The sequence below is a fragment of the Pongo pygmaeus genome, chromosome 3 (assembly GCF_028885625.2).
Source record: "Pongo pygmaeus isolate AG05252 chromosome 3, NHGRI_mPonPyg2-v2.0_pri, whole genome shotgun sequence".
NCBI classification, from domain to species: Eukaryota; Metazoa; Chordata; class Mammalia; order Primates; family Hominidae; genus Pongo; species Pongo pygmaeus.
The window spans coordinates 93,382,463-93,400,264 of NC_072376.2; the positions used below are offsets into that span (position 1 = coordinate 93,382,463).

General features: G+C 36.5%; 1 protein-coding gene across 5 annotated transcripts in view; it reads right to left on the reverse strand.

The window, feature by feature from the left end:
- PRKG2 (protein kinase cGMP-dependent 2) overlaps positions 1-17,802 on the reverse strand; it is a 120,876-nt gene that overhangs the window by 16,627 nt on the left and 86,447 nt on the right. For all 5 annotated transcript variants that reach the window (XM_063663796.1, XM_054486361.2, XM_054486360.2 and 2 more), the window contains exons 15-17: positions 6,554-6,717; positions 1,893-2,015; positions 437-499 (exon numbers count right to left, since the gene is read on the reverse strand). In XM_063663796.1, the coding sequence (XP_063519866.1) occupies positions 437-499; positions 1,893-2,015; positions 6,554-6,717 (350 nt within the window). The remainder of the gene's footprint in view (positions 1-436; positions 500-1,892; positions 2,016-6,553; positions 6,718-17,802) is intronic.

Consider the following 17,802-nt stretch of genomic DNA (forward strand, 5'->3'; position numbering starts at 1 on the left):
AGCTCCTCGGGAGGCTGGGGCAGGAGAGTCATTTGAACCCAGGAGGTGGAGGTTGCAATGAGCCAAGATCGTGGCATTGCACTCCAGCCTGGGCAACAGGGTGAGACTCTGTCAAAAATAATAATAATAATAATAAAAAGAATAATAAAGACAGAAGTGGATAAAAAGTTAATTTGCTATGACTTGAAGACGTGATTTTGTAACTTCTTTTGTAACTTCGGTCATTCTTGATATGAATTTCCAGCATGAGACAAATCACTTTGAGATTGATTATTATAACTACATCTACTAAAACACAGATAAAAAGCAAAGCACCATAAAGAAAAAATTGAAAGTCTGGAAAGGGACCTTTGTGGCCTCCTGAGAGAAGCTTTTGCAAGTACCACATTGTTCTCTAAATTTCTATATTTTTCGGGGCAAAGAAATAATTATGTACCTGTGTTTCTTAATGTCATTTATTCCATTCTTCAGATTTCCCAGCCTTTCTGTTGGATTTTGCCTAAAATAATAATTTGTAAAAGGCAATTTATAATAATTATATTTATAATAATTATAATTCAGAAAATTTTAAATTAAAACTTAACATCTATTTGTTAATTAATTAATTAATTAATTCATTAAAAACATGCATGAAGTTGCTACTGTAGACCAGACATCTGAGTTTAGGGAGGTGAAAAGACATGACCTCCTCCCTGGAGGAGCCACAGTTAAATTAGACTTTGGAGTGTATATATATGTATGTGTGTGTATAAGGTATGAATAAATACTTTAACGAACAAGCAGGCACTATCTTGCCAACTGTGCTGAGAAAAGCAGGGCAAGCTTTAGAGAATCATTTACATCTAAGCTGAAATCTTAGAAGCATGCAGGAATTCATACTAGCAACCCATAGCTAGGTTTTTAGTTCTAAATTTACTAAATTTTAATGCTTTTTAAAAAGTTCAAATAGGAAAAAAACAGCAAAATGAATTTTGAACAAAAAAAAATCCAGAAGTCTCCTATTCTCTGATAAATTATTTTTAATGGTAAGTAGAAATTGGGGTAATTTAAAATAAGAACAGAGGAGCACTTTTTAAAAAATGAAAATGGTAAAAGGTCATATAATAACACTTCATTATAACGACTAATTTTCTTTCAAAATAACAAGATTATTATAAATAAATTACTCCTTTTTAATTTTGTGAAAATTTATGTGGCACATGAGAAAATTCGTAATGCATACATAGAGCCTAGTGATCAACTCAGGGTATTAAGGATGCCCGTTGCCTGAGTACAATACATTTTTGTTAAGTATTCGATTGTCCTCTTTGAACATTGAATTTATTCCTTTTATCTTACTGTATAATTACATATTTAACCCACTTCCCTTCAGCCTCCCCTCTCCCTTCCGAGTCCCTGATATCTACATTTCCGTTTTCTATCTCCATGTGTTCAAATTTTTTAGCTTTTACATAGAAACAAGAACATTGAATATTTGTCTTTTTGTGTCTGGCTTATTTCACTTAAGATAATGACCTTCAGTTCCTTCCATGTTGCTGAAAATGATATGACTTCATTCTTTTTAATTGCTGAAATAGTAAATTACTCCTTTTTTAGCCTAAGGTTTGTGGTTTATTTTGCTCTATAACAGATAAAGATGATACCCAAAGGTTGTCTGAAAAATTTAGATCTTTTTTTAAACTACTTTATAAGTAGGTACTGTGATTCTGTAATGTGAGGTCAACTAAAACTCCCTACACTGCAAAACAGAAAATGACTTTCTTTAAATATAATTTGCCTATATAAAAACAGCACAAAAGGTAAATATGCACCTAATTTTAAAATGTGTAGAAACAGAAACTGAAGCCTTTAGACTTTCTTCAAGACAAGGGGTTACTGACTGTCATTCTCACCTGCAAAGCCTCCGAATCAAATCCTCAGGTCGTCGTGTTATCTTCCTGGGAAAATCCATTTTTTCAATTCCTTTGAGAATCAAATTGTAGGTCATCATTTGGTCAACCCCAGAAAAGGGTGGGCTAGAGAAAATCCAGGACAGGACACATTAATAACAGGGTCTGAGATCACATTTGGAATGAATTTTCTTTCTTCCTTCTTTCCTTCCCTCCCTTCTTTCATTTCTTCCTCTCTCTGTCTCGGTTGTTTTACAACAAATTTAGATATATCCTAGAAAATCATCTCACCAATTTAATATTGCTTAGCACACAATACACACACACACACACACACACACACACACACACAGGTAATTGGTCATGTGTCGATAGTCACTGAAAATAACAAAGAAAGGGACACAGAAGGTGTGATTTTTTGAGATAGAGTAAATAAGAAAAGCCTCTCATAAGCTGACAGTTGAGCAGACGTATGAATAAAGCGAGGGAAGGAAGTGAATGCACCGCACCACTACCTGTGGCAGACGGTTCTAAGACAGGAAGCACAAAGGCCATGAGTCAGGAGTGGGCCTGGGTGGTCTTGCATAGTGAAGTGGGCAGTGTGGAGTGAGGAAGCAAGAGGGGAGTACATAGATGAGGACAACATCGCATAGATGAAGTGGGCTATCGGAAGGACCTGGGGATACATTCTGAGCAGGATGATCTAAATTACAGCAGCCAGAGTAAGGTTTTCCAAATGTGTGGAGATAAACTATGATGGTGATAGTGAGAAAGTCAGGGGCAAGGAGCCCCAGTAACCTTGCCTAGGATAGTAATGCTGAAAGTAGTGAGATATGGCTGGATTATAGATCTACTTAGACTGTGCAATAGGCTGAATGTCTGTGTTCCTCCAAATTCATTTGTTGAAACCCTAATCCCAATGTGATAGTATTTGGAGGTGAGGCCTGTGGGAGGTAATTAAATCAGAAGGGTGAAGCCCTCATGAATGGGACTGGTGCCACTCTAAGGAAAAGCTAGGGAGCTAGTTGCCTGGCTTTCGGCCATGTGAGGATACAAGGAGAAGTCAGCAGTAACTCAGATTAGGATGCTCACCATAACCCAACCATCCTGGTAACCTGATCTGGGACTTCCAACCTGCAGCTGTGAAAAATAAATGTTTGCTGCTTAAGCCACCCAGTTTATAGTATTTTGCTATAGCAGCCCAAGCTGACTAAGACACATAGTAAAGCCAACAAGGTTTGCTAATGGGGTGAATAAGGCATGTGGGAGAAACAAAGAATTCAAGAATTATGCTAAAGTGTTTTGGCCTTGTTGCAGTTATTTCCTAAGAGGAGAAAGACGGAGTTGGGGTGGTGTGCAGAGCAGGTTATGGGGAAGGGAATCAAGAGTTACGTTTTAAACATCCAAATGGAAATGCTAAGCAGGAAGGTGGATTTATGACATAGGCATTTAGGAAAGGGGTTAAGGCTGAAAGTGTGACTTGGGGATTGATCAGACAGTATTGATGGCCATGAGAATTGATGGTATCATCAAGAGAGTGAGTGGGTAGAAAAGAGAGAATAGAGGTCAAGAACTGAATCGGTCCAATGTTGAGAGGTAGGAAGAGGAAAAGAATCTAGCAATGGAGACTGAGAAGGAGCCACCAATGTGGGAAAAGAATAGAGAAGAAAATTCTAGAAGCCAAGTGAAGAGAGTATTTTTTTATTATTTATTTATTTATTTATTTTAGAGGGAGTCTCACTCTGTCATCAGGCTGGAGTACAGTGGTGCAATCTTGGCTCACTGCAACCTCCACCTCCCGGGTTCAAGCGATTCTCCTGCCTCAGCCTCCCAAGTAGCTGGGACTACAAGTGCACACCACTATGCCCAGCTAATTTTTGTATTTTTAGTGGAGACGGAGTTTCACCATGTTGGCCAGGATGGCCTCAATTTCTTGACCTCATGATCCGCCCGCCTCAGCCTCCCAAAGTGCTGGGATTACAGGCACGAGTCACAACACCCACCCGAGAGTATTTTTTAAAAAGTACTGCTAAGATCGGTAAACAAAGACTGAGAATTGGCCACTGAATTTGGATAACATTTTAACTCATATACTTTGCTTTCAAAAACACTTTCGAGGCCGGGCATGGTGGCTCATGCCTGTAATCCTAGCACTTTGAGAGGACGAGGCAGGAAGATTACCTGAGGTTAGAAGTTCAAGACCAGCCTGGCCAACATGACAAAACCCTATCTCTACTAAAAATACAAAAATTAGCTGGGCATAGTGGCAGGCACCTATAATCCCAGCTACTTAGGAAGCTGAGGCAGGAGAATCGCTTGAACTCGGGAGGCAGAGGTTGCAGTGAGCTGAGATTGCCTCACTGCAGTCCAGCCTGGGCAACAGAGCAAGACCCCATCTCAAAAATAAATAAATAATAAAAACACTTTCATATTTATTCTATTATGCCATTTAATTTTTGAAAATTAAAGATGACTTTCATGAACTACTTTGCTATATATTAGTCATACTGGAGACCTTGTGTTACTGAGCTTTCCCTCTCTAGGTAATAAGTGAGACAGTCAGTGTACCAACTTTTTACTAAACTATATTTCACTTGTAAAGAAAATGAGGCAGGAAACCAAAAACATTGTTATGATATATTCAACTTATTTATATATTTACACTATTGGTTTTGTTTTTTTGTTTTGTTTTGTTTTGTTTAATTTTCATTTCCCTCCTATGCTCTGGAGTTCAGGGCATTTAAAGTTAACCTTTCTCATGCCCTACCCAGAAAATCATTTACAGGTCAAACAAAACAATTGTTACAAAAACAATTTCTTGGCCTAGTGTGATGGCTCACACTTGTAATCTCAGCACTTTTGGAAGCTGAGATGAATGCACTGCTTGATCCCAGGAGCTTGAGCCCAGCCTTGGTAACACAGTAAGATTCCATTTCTGCAAAAAAATTTTAAAAATTAGCTGGGCATGGTGGCATGTGCCTGTAGTCCCATCTACTCTGGAGGCTGAAGTAAGAGGATTGCTTGAGCCCAGAAGGTGGAGGCTGCAGTGACCAGTGATCACACCACTTCATTGCAACCTGGGTGATAGAGTGACACCGTGTCTCAACAAACAAAACAAAACAATTTCTCAACTTCTTTATGACCTACTCCTTCTAATATGTTATTCCAGCTGGTGAAAACTGAGATACCTATCTGATTACCTACAGAAGCCAGCATGTATCTCTTACAAATGCAGCTGACAAATTTCTCAGAGAAACAAATTTTTGAAACAGAATTCGTTGTGCCCAAGCCCTTAAACAACTTTTCTCTGAATGACTGAATATTTTCTTTTCCTTCCTTCAGAATCTTAAGCAATGAATATTTGAAAATAATTACAGACAATATAAAATGGTCTTTCATATTTGTTTTCTCAATGCATGCGGACAAAGGTGTAAAATGTAGCCACAGACAGTCTAACACTGAAATTTGTAGTGTAAAAAGTTCAAGAAGATTCTATGAAACTCTTTTCGTAAAGTATGTGTTAAGACTTGTATCTTCACCAATAGACTCGTTCTAGTATTTCTTAAATCATTCCAGATGCAAATCCTCTCTGAAATTAAGACAGAGAATATTTGGTTATAAAGGGTTATAGGGATGATCAAATCAGTTAACCAGAAATGGAGCTAGAAAACCAGAAAGAAAATTGATTTGAATTCTGTGTGTGTATGCCCATGCATTGTATCATAAACACATATAGAAGGAAGGTGCATCACATTTAGTCAGAAGATCTAGTATTATGTTACTGATCTTGGACAGGTAGCTCTCTCACCTGGTTTTCTAATCTATAAAATGTAAATCATAAAATAATCATAATGAAAATGTCAATCATAAAATAATCATAATAAAAATTCCTGACTTATCTTCCACACAAGTTTGTGAAAACTAAACTATATAATACACATGTAAGTGCTTTGTAAAATGTAAAGTACTTTACAAATGTGAGGTAATATCACATATAGCCTGTGTATGTGTGTTTGCATAGGTGTGTAATGTGTGTATGTGAATTTAAATATTTGAGATCCTAGATTCATTAATACAGTCCTTTGATCTCTTTGGGAATGACAATTCAATTTTCACTGCTAAAACCCCTGCAGTGTCTTGTCTCTGTTCATTAGTACCTCTAGAAAGCAGCTGACAAGAGGATTAAAATTTAAATCCAGAAATGGGGCTTTGTTCTAGCATTTCTGGTTAATGATATGTTGGGAAGATGGATAATTTCAGTTTAATTGATCAATGGATTTAACTGAACTCAGATTGCTGTTTTCTCCATTACACAAAAAAGAGGAAATAATAACACAGCCCACAACTTTCATTCCTTCTCTTATTATTATGCTGAATTATTAAAGCCTTCATACTTAATTTGTTGTCTACAGTAATAGGTCTTGCCACATTAGGTAAACCACAGCAATTCTATATTTCTTTCCTTTGCCTTCCTGAATCTTTTATTTATGTTATAAACCAGCAAGTTCATTGTATGTGAAACAATGTCATGAGAAAAAGGTATCATACTTAATCGAAAACATTTTCAAAATGTTACACTCTTAAAGTATATACACTTTATCAGTAGTTAGGTTATTTTTGCATTTCTCTGAAGAGGTGGCTGCATAAAACTTGAAGGTACATACTTGCCCGTTAGGAGCTCATACACTAGAATTCCCAGTGACCAGAAATCCACACTGAAGTCATGTCCCTTGTTGAGAATGACTTCAGGAGCTACATATTCTGGAGTCCCACAGAATGTCCATGTTTTCTGTCCAGACCCTATTTTCTTCGCAAATCCAAAGTCAACCTGGTAAAGAACAGCAAATAAATTGTGCAGAAACCATAAAACTCATGCTCCTCTTTAAGCCTCCCTCTTACCTCTGAAATCTGCTTTCTACACCCCACCCTTCTTTTTATACCATGCACACACACACATACACACACACACACACACACACACACACACAGAGAGAGAGACAAAGAGACCACCTCGTGTATTCCTTTGCAGGGTCAGGTGTGTATCTAGTTGCACTACGGAAAGTTCCATGCACATACCTCTCTGCCCACGACCCTAGAGGATATGGAGGAATGGCTTAGCAAAGGGGAGCCACAACAACAACTTTGAAGCTCAGGGCAAGCAGGACTAAACACATGTTTAATTCAAAAGTGGTATTATTTGGGAAGAAGAGACAAGGAAGAAATGATGGACACCTGTGCAAGTAAAGCTCCATCATGAATGTAAAAATAATAACAAAATTGAGAGTTTGGGAAATGGACTAATGCCGAGAAGGGGGGCTTAAAACTCTGGACAGTCTTTGAAAACCATTATACACAATGTCTGCACCGTACACATTTTGGCAGTCAAAAGCAAAGTCAGGGTAATATCATGCCAACTTTCTGGGCTCTATACGCTTTTTGTCTCTCTCAGGAAGGCAAGTGGTGGGTAGCATCTACATTAACTTATTTATTCGGAAAACATACATTCAGCACCCAGTCAAGGTCAGGCTGTGTGCTAGGCCTATAGATACAGAGTTAACTCTGAGACGTTCAGTGCATTAGCAAAATGTACACATACATGATTAATATTGTATCATGTTATACATGATATAATTGAACAAAGTATAAACTCATAGGGCAAAAATCATATATGTCGAGAATATTAGGGAGATGATGGTTGGGGAAGATGTTATTAGCAAGTGACATCTGAGCTTGGCCCTGACTGAGGATTAGGAACTCTCCCAGGGTAATGAATCAGTGCTACCATCCTCTGTTTTCACAAAATAGACCTTTCCTCTTCTCTGAGGCCCTATTCAAAGAACTCCGTGCACAGAATAGACAGAAAAAAAGCTGGAGCTACAGAAGGGCGCCTCATTGAATAGAAGCAGTGTATATGATTGAAATCCTTCCCTGCAAAACACACAGTTGGTTTTCTTTCACAGGGGTATTTAGCAAATACTTTTCATCTCCAATATATACAGATATTATTCTAATAAAACTATCCTCCACCTTCCTCAAACAAACAGTCACAAATTGTTTCTGGGCTTCAGCATTTCACATTTCACATAGCCCTTCTCAATAATACAGCAACAATCTTGGCTAAAAAAATAAATAAACAAGGTTCACATATCAAAATAAGCCCTCATCTAAAAAAAGTATGTCATTGAACTGTAAAATCCAGCCCCTATTTTTTTATTCAAATATTGGTATTTAAAATCTTAATTTACCTTAAATAAACTCCTTAGAAATTTACCATTTTACTGATTGCTTTTAGTATTTATCACACAACAGCAAGGATTTTCCTATTGGAAAAAAGGAATTTAAACAATCTAATTTGAAGTGGGCTTTGCTGATTTTTTTCGTCCACACAGAATGACTCACAGTGATTATACCTATTGTGTGGTTGGGAATATTACAAAATTAAAATTTGTAACCAGCTGAGACTAGCACATCAACGTATTCCTCAGAGAAAGAACCAATATGAAAATCGTAGCTAATTTTATAAAGACCGAAATTTAAAAGGCAAGAAAGTAATGTTTATAACTGCATTTGTATGCACACATATATGAAAATATTCTGTTTTGTTGGTTTATAACAGACTTTTGACTCATTTCTTTTTTAACTGCATTTAAGTTTTCCTCATAAGGATCACTGGAAGCTTACTAGCTACTTAGGAGAATTTCTCTAGCTCTGAAAGTGGGATATTTCCATTTGAATTGCTGGTTTAGCTTTTGTAATATTTGCATATTGGCCTAAAGAGATGGCAATACTTATATTAAAATTTCAAGATTGATATAAATGTATCACTTTCTTTATCTCCTTTGATCATATCAACTTTGGTCTAATCCATTTTGTCAGCGGAAACTGGACACTCAGACCTATTTAAAGCAAGTGCCTAATATAGAAGGCCCCAAATCTTCTACATCAAGTTTTGTATATTTTCTATAATAATCATGCTATGTCTGTCTTGTACCACCATGGATACTACCAGAAAGTCTCAGTCTTTTTTTACCCCAGCTCTTCTAGACAACAGAAAGTTAATAAATAACTCAATGAATATTTATTGAGTACCACTATAAACCAAAAAGACTCACTGAGGAGGTAGCATCTGAGCAGATTTGAGTAGAAATCTCAGTGGGATAAGTAAGAGAGCTCTGTAAGTAACCGAGCAGCAGTCATGCCGCCAAAAGGAAGAGCCAGTGAAAAGGCCTGAGATGGAATTGTGCATGGCAGGATCAAGAACTGGCAAGAAGGCCAGCGTGGCTGGGCAAAAATGGATGAGGGGAAGAGAGGCAGGAAGTGAGAGCATTGTGGGTTTGTAAACCACAGAAATAACTTCAGATTTTTTTCTTTTCTAAGAAATCACAGTAAGATTAACAGAAGGGGTACGGAATGGCCTGACATGTTTTAAAGGGATCAATCTAGGAGACAAGAAAATAGACACCCCCCCTTTTTTTTTCAAATTCTACTAACAAAACTCAGGTTTCAAGAAGAGCACCCCCCCCCTTTTTTTTTTCACATTCTACTAGCAAAACTGAGGTTTCAAGATGGGTACCTGAGGAAGTTGTACACAGGTTTGCCCTTGTCTCTATTAAATTCTCATTATTAACGATTGCGTACATCATGCTGAAAACATCATCTCCAAAGATTTTAATAAACTAGAAGGTTTTAAAATGATTCTAAATCTGCACTGATGATTGCATCATTCAGAAATAGAAAAATTTGCATTGTGGCTTGCTGGAGCTGGTATCCAGTAAGTATGAACTCTTTCCCAGAAGTTTCTCTCTGGGTCAGTAAATTTGTCAGATATTGGTTCTCTTGGTCACATATAAATGGACATAAAATGACCAGTCTAATTAAACCAGATGATTCATGGTGACATGCCATTCCAAAAAAAATTTATGTGGCATTTTTAGTGTACTTCCTTTACCCAAGTCTAGACAAGGGTAAAATGGAATCTGTTTATCCTGTCCACCAACAACCAAAGTTGATTTAATGTCTTTCTGCTACTAACGTCCATCCACTAAAAGAGGCAACAATGGATGGTTTCGATTGAGTGGAAGTGAAAGTGAAAGAGGCAAAGATACGAGATGAATGAGTCTTTCCAAGTAATGACCCACTCTATGTTTGATGTACAGATTCAGCTGAAATACCTAAGAGTATTTAGTAGAAGGTGGACGAGATGAAGGGAAGACTTGCATACCCCAGGACAAACAGGAAATACTTTTTGAGGCTCATCTCATATGCCACCACTTATTTGAAGTCTTACTTGAATTTACAGAACCAATTCCTTTCTCCTATGAGGTTCTGTAACACTTTTTATATTCCAGAATTACATCCCTGGTGCCAGTGGTGTCTTGTTGTGAATAAATCTAGCTCCTTTGAAAAGGCAATGTATCCTATACATTTTGTACCCCTATAGCATTTGCAACACGGATGTTCAACCTGTGTTTGGTGAAAAAAAAAAGAACTGAATGAAGAGATAATCATTAATGTCAGTTTTAGTAAGATATAATGAGGTTTAGGAAGGTCATGGATACTTGTCTATAGTAAAATTTGAACCAGGTTCACAGGGAACCTTCTTCTTATATAAATTGATGAGGAAGTGAAAGGTGTTTAAGTGAGAAGCAACAGCATGTGTTAAGTACATTGGTGAGAGAAACTTAACTGTCAAGTACAGCTAATAATGGTCTGGCTAATAATGGTCTGGCAATAAAAATATGGTTCGAGTTGGTGATTATTTTTAATTTTCAATTTAAAAAATAATTGATACATATAAAATAATGTGACATATAAACAAGCTATAAAGCATGAGAATAAAAACACCCCTGCACCTACCAAGTTTAGTAACTAAACAGAACCAACACAGAAGCCTTCTGTCTTCCTCCCAGTGGCCTCTTGCTCATTGCCCAAAAGTCCCACTACCCTGACTTTTGTGTTCATCATTTGCTTGCATTGATTTCTAATTTATCCACATATCTAATATCCTTAAATACTTTATAGTTTTTTTTATTTTAGATAAATCTTATATTTGATCTTGGGCAAATGGTCTTTTTTACTGAAAAATTATATTTGTCAATTTAATCTATACCCTATATAGTCCATTATTTTCACTGCTGTATTATAACACCATTGGATTAACATAGCACGATTTTTTGTCCATTTTGCTGTTGACGGACATATGTGTTATTTCCAATCGTGTATTATTGCAAAAATGCTTCTATTAACATCATTTTCTAGGTTACGCAGTAGAAATGTATACAAGAGTAAAAATGCTGGGTCAAAGACATGGTTTCTTCAACTTTACTAGATATTTTCAAATTATTTTCCAAAGGGATTGTATGATATTGCCACCCCTTTGTATAAGAGTTCTGACTGCTCTACATCTTCACCATCATTTAGTAATATAAACTTTTTATTTTTTGCCACCTGTGAGTATAAAATCACTGTGGTCTTAACTTGCCTTTCCTCCGCTAATAATTAGTTTGAGCTATAGCATTATAATTAGTTCTCATATCTGAGGGAGCAATTTATTTCCACACTATTCTCCTCGTTTATCTTCAGAAATGTCTTGGCTATTTTTGGCCCTTGGTTACTCTACGTAAGTTTTAGAATCAGTTTGCCAAGCTTCACAAAAAGTTCTTCTGGAATTTCCATTGGAAGTGTATTTAATCTATAGCTGAGGAGTGATTCAGAAATGCAGGTTTCTTCCATTTTAGGGTTCTGTCAACTTCCAATTGGCTATGTTCATTAACAAGCCAGAAAGAGTGCATAAAGATCAGCTGCAAACAATTTTTACAGTTCAGGTCTGATAGTGGTAAACGTCACTTTTGCTCACATTTCACTATCTAGAACTATGCCACAAGGTCACAATTAATCAGAAAGAAGTCTGAGATATACTGTCTAGCTCTGTACCCAGAAGAGAGAAAAAGCCATACTACCTATTAATTTAGGTCTTTTAAACATCTTTCCATAAATTTTTGTTTCTCAATAAAGCTCTTATACACTTTTGTTACAATTAGCTCTAGATACATATTTCCATGCTTTTTGTAAATGATATTTTTATGCCTATGTATCAACTATGTTTCTGGTATTTAAAAATACACTAAGTTATTGTGTTATTAATTTTACACCCACAACTATACTAAACTCTCTAGTTGATTCTTTTTTTTTAACTTTTATTAAAAGTAAAAAAAAGGTCCATGGGTTTGTTATATAAGTAAATTTTGTGTCACGGGGGTTTGGTGTACAGATTATCTCATCATCCAGGTAATAAGCATAGTACCTGATAGGTAGTTTTTTGATCTTCTCCCTCCTGTTATCCTCCACCCTCAAGTAGGTCCTGGTGTCTATTATTCCCTTCTTTGTGTCCATATGTACTCAATGTTTAGCTCCCACTTATAAGTGAGAACATGCAGTATTTGGTTTTCTGTTCCTGTGTTAGTTCTTTTAGAATAATGGACTCCAGCTCCAACCATGTTGCTGCAAAGCACATGATTTCATTATTTTTTATGGCTGTGTAGTATTCCATGTTATATATGTGCAACATTTTCTTTACTGTTGATGGGGATTTAGGTTGATTCCATGTTTTTGCTATGGTGAATAGTGCTGTAATGAACATATGTGTGCATGTGTCTTTATGGTAGAATGATTTATATACCTTTGGGTATATATCCAATAATGAGACTGTTGGGTTGCATGGTAATTTTAAGTTCTTTGAGAAATTGCCACCCTTCTTTCGACAATAGCTGAACTAATTTACAATCCCCTCAGCGGTATAAGTGTTCTCTTTTCTCTGCAACCTTGCCAGTATCCGTTATTTTTTGATTTTGTAATGTTAGCCATTTTGACTTGTGTGAGATAGTATCTCACTGTGGTTTTTACTTGCACTTCTCCCATGATTAGTGATGTTGAATATTTTTTTCATATGCTTGTTTGCCACATGTATGTCTTCTTTTGAGATGTTTCTGTTCATGTCCCTTACCAATTTTTAAATGGGATTGTTTGGGTTTTTTTCTTGTTAATTTGTTTAAGTTTCTTATAGATCCTGGATGTTAGACTTGTGTCAGATGCTTAGTTTGCAAAAATTTTCTCCCATATCTATTTACCCTGTTGTTACTTTTTTTTTTTTTTTTTTTGAGACAGGGTCTCACTCAGTCACCCAGGCTGGAGTGCAGTGGCATGATCTTGGCTCACTGCAGCCTCAACCTCCTGGGCTCAAGCAATCCTCCCATCTCAGCCTCCCAAGTAAGCAAAACTACAGGCGTGCACAACTACATCCAGCTAATTTTCATATTTTTTGTACAGATGAGGTTTCACCATGTTGCCCAGGCTGGTCTCAAACTCCTGAACTCAAGCAATCCTCTCTCCTCAGGTGTCCCAAAGTACTGGGATTACAGGCACTGTGCCTGGCCTCTTGTTACATTTTGGATTTCCATAGATTTAATCATATCACCTGGAAAGTTTTATCATTTACTTTTCAATCCATCTTTTAATTTTATTCATAGTTTGCTGCATTGGGACCTCCTGTAAAATACCAAATAGAAGAAGTGCTTATACCACTGACTTTTGAGAGTCAGTGGTATACTTCTAATGTTTCATAATTATGTACAGTGTTTGCCCTAAATTTTGTAAGGTATCATTCATTAGGTTAATAAAATTATTATTCTTATTAATAACCTAAGATAAAATATCTTAGTTTGCTAAGATATTTTAGCATAACTGAATGTAATAATATGTTAAAATTTTCTCAGCATCTATTAAGGTAGTTATATAATGTTTTTCTCATTTAATCTGGTAAAGTGGTGATATAGTAAAATTTTTAAGACTTCACTTTTTTAGAGCAATCAGTGAATCTGGAAGGAATGACACAGAGATTTCCTGCATAATTCCTGCTCCCATATATAAATAGCTTTCCCCATTATCAACATCCCTCACCAGAGTGAAACACTTGTTACAACTGATGAACCTATATTGATACATCATGAACACCCAAAGTCCACCTGTTACATAAAGATTCACTCTTGGTGTTGCATATTTTATGGATTTGGACACATGTATAATGACAGGTATCCACCGTTACAGTATCACACAGAGTATTTTCACTGCCCTAAAAATCCTGTGTCCTGCCTATTCATTTCTTCTCCCCTGCCCCAAACCCCACCAACCACTAATCTTTTTGCTGTCTCCAATAGTTTTGCCTTTTACAAAATGTCGTTTAGTTTGAATAATGAAGTATGTAACCTTTGTGGATTGGCTTCTTTCACTTAATGATATGCATTTTGTTTTTTCATGTCTTTTCATGGCTTGATAACTCATTTGTTTTTAGCACTGAAAAATACTCCATTGTCTGTATTTAGCACTGTTTACCCATTCACCTACTGAAGGATACTGTGGCTGCTTCCAAGTTTTGGCAGTTATGATTAAAGCTGCTATAAACTTCTCTGTATAGTTTTTTGTGTAAACAGAAGTTTTCAACTGCTTTCCATGAATATCAAGAAACGTGATTTTTGGATCATATGGTAAAGGTATGAGTAGTTATGCAAGAAACCTCCAAACTGCCTATCAAAGTGGCTGTACCATTTGCATTCCCATCAGCGTTTGGTGTTGCCAGTGTTCTAGAATTTAATAGGTGCCACTCTAATAGGTGTGTAGTGATATCTCATTGCTTTAATTTGCAATCCCCTAAAGACTTATTATTTTGAACATCTTTCATATGCTTATTTGAGATCTATATATCTTCTGTGGTGAGGTGTCTTCAGGTCTTTTGCCCATTATTTAATCAAGTTGTTTGTTCTCTTATGGTTTAAAGCACTTTATATATTTTTATAACAATCCTTTAACGAAGTATGTTTTTTACAAATATTTTCTCCCCATCAGTGGCTTGTCTTCTAATTCTCTTGACAGCCTTTCACATAGCAGAAGTTTTTGTTTGTTTGTTTTGTTTGTTTGTTTGTTTTGAGACAGGGTCTCACTCTGTCACCCAGGCTGGAGTGCAGTGGCATGATCTCTGCTCGACTCAGCCGCAACCTCCTGGTCTCAGGCAATCCTCCTACCTCAGCCTCCCAAGTAGCTGGGGCTACAGGTGTGAGCCACCATGCCCAGCTAATTTTTTGTGTTTTTCGTAGAGATGGGGTTTTCACCATGTTGCTCAGGCTGCTCTCGAACTCCTGAGCTCAAGTGATCCACTCACCTAGGCTTCTCAAAGTGCTAGGATTACACGTATGTGCCACTGGGCCCAGCCATGAAGCTTTTAATTTTAATGAAGTCCAGTTTATCAATTATTTCTCTCATGGATCATGCCTTTGGTGTTGTATCTAAAAAGTCATTGCCATATTCAAAGTCCTCTAGATTTCCTCCTCTGTTATCTTCTAGGAGTTTTATTGTTTTGCATTATACATTTTAGTCTTTGATCCATTTTGAGTTAATTTTCATGAAGGGTACATGGCCTGTATCTAGATTTACTTTTTAGCATCTGGATGTCTCATTGTTCCAGCAGTATTTGTTGAAAAGACTATCTTTGCTCCATGCATTGCTTTGCTTATTTGTCAAACATCAATCGACTATGTTTACATGGATCTATTTCTGGGCTCTATATTTTGTTCCACTGATCTATTTGTCTTTCCTTTTGTCAATTCCACACTGTCTTCAGTATGGTAGCTTTATAGTATGTCTTAACATTGGGAAGTGTCAGTCCTCCAACTTTGTTTTCCTTCAATGTTACATTGGCTATTCTGGAACTCTTGCCTCCACATATAAACTTTAGAATGAGTTTCTCTCTGTACACAAAATAACCTGCTGAGATTTTGATTGAAATTGAATTGAATTTTTTTTTTTTTTTTTTTTTTTTTTTTTGACAGAGTCTCGCTCTGTCGCCCAGGCTGGAGTGCAGTGGCGAGATCTCGGCTTGCTGCAAGCTTCACCTCCCGGGTTCATGCCATTCTCCTGCCTCAGCCTCCCGAGTAGCTGGGACTACAGGTGCCTGCTGCCATGCCCGGCTAATTTTTTGTATTTTTAGGAGAGACGAGGTTTCACCGTGTTAGTCAGGATGGACTCAATCTCCTGACCTCGTGACCTCCCAAAGAAATTGAATTGAATTTATAGATCAAGTTGGGAAGAACTGACATCTTAAGGATACTGTCAAGGAAAACTAAATATGGCCTGAGAAGGACTCCATATTTCTATATTTGAGTCCTTGTGGACTAACTGCAACCTAACCTAGTAGGTAGACGAGATTGAAAACCTAACTTAGGAGTATGCACCTGTAACAATAGCTGAGTCTTAGCCAATCCCAGAAGCCATACTTCAACTACTCATACACTGCTGAATGTTTGAACCGTGTTCAAATAAGGAAAACACCAACATGTAACTAATCTAGCTGTTTCTGTATCTTCCGATTTCTGTATGTCACTTCCCTTTTTTTGTCTGTACATTTGTTCTGACCATGAGGCACCCCTGGAGTCTCCCTGAATCTGCTGTGATTCTGGGGCTGCCCAATTCATGAATCACTCATTGATCAATTAAATTCCTTTACATTTAATTCGGCTGAAGTTTTTCTTTTAACAATACTGAGTCTTTCAATCCATGAACATGTATAATACTCTCCATTTATTTTAGTTTTTTTTTATTTCTTTCATCAAAATTTTATAGTTTTCCTCATAGATCTTACATATATTTTGTTATATTTAAACCAATTTCATTTTTGTGAGTACTAATGTAAATGGTATAGTGTTTTTAACTTCAAATTCTACTTGTTCATTGCTAGTGTACAGGAAAGTGATTGATTTTTGCATGTTAGCCTTGTATCCTGCAACCTTGCTGTAAGTGCTTTTTAATTCCATGAGATTTGTTGTTGTTGTTGATTCTTTAAGATTTTCTACATAGATAATCATATCATCTGTGAGCAAAGACTTTTATTTCTTTCTTCCAAATCCATATACCCTGTATTTCCTTGTCTTGCTGCATTAACTAGGACTTCCAGTGTGATATTGAAAAGGAGTGGTAAGAGAGTAAGTGCCTTATTCCTGATCTTAGTGGAAAAGTTTCTGGTTTCTCTCCATTAAGTATGATGTGAGCTGTAGGCTTTTTGCAGATATTCTTTATCATGTTGAGAAAGTTCTCCTCTGTTCCTAGTTTACTGAGAGTTTTTATCATGGATGAGTATTTGACTTTGTCAAATGGCTTTTCAGCATTTATTGATATGATAATATAATGCTTTTTTTTCAGCCTGCTGGTGTAATGGATTGTATTCATTGATTTTCAAATATTGAACCAGTCTTGAATACCTGGAATAAATTTTACTTGGCTGTGGTATATAATCCTTTGTATACATTGTTGGATTCTATTTGCCAATATTTTGCTGGGAGCTTCTGCATCTATATTCATGGGAGATATTGGTCTGTAGTTTTTTTTTCCTGGAATGTCTACGTCTGCTTTTGGTATTAGAGTAATAATGACCTCATAAAATCAGTTATGGAGTATTCCTTCTGCTTCATCTTCTAAAAGACATGGTAGAGAATCAGTATAATTTCTTATGTAAATGTTGTCTGGAATTCAACAGTAAACCCATCTAAGCCTGGTTCTTTGTGCTCTAGAAGGTTATTAATTATTGATTCAACTTCTTTAATAGATATAGGCCTATTCAGATTCCCTGTTCCTCTTGTGTGACTTTTGACAGACTGTGTCTTTCAAGGAATTAGTCCATTTCATCTAGGTTATCAAATTTGTAGACACAGAGCTCTTTACAGTATTCTTTTATTATCAATTTAATATCCATGGAATATGTAGAATCCATATCCATGAAATATATGGAATTCATGTGCCCTTTTTAATTTCTGATATTAGTAATTTATATCTTTACTCTTTCACTCTTTTTTTCTTAGTTAATCTGGATAGA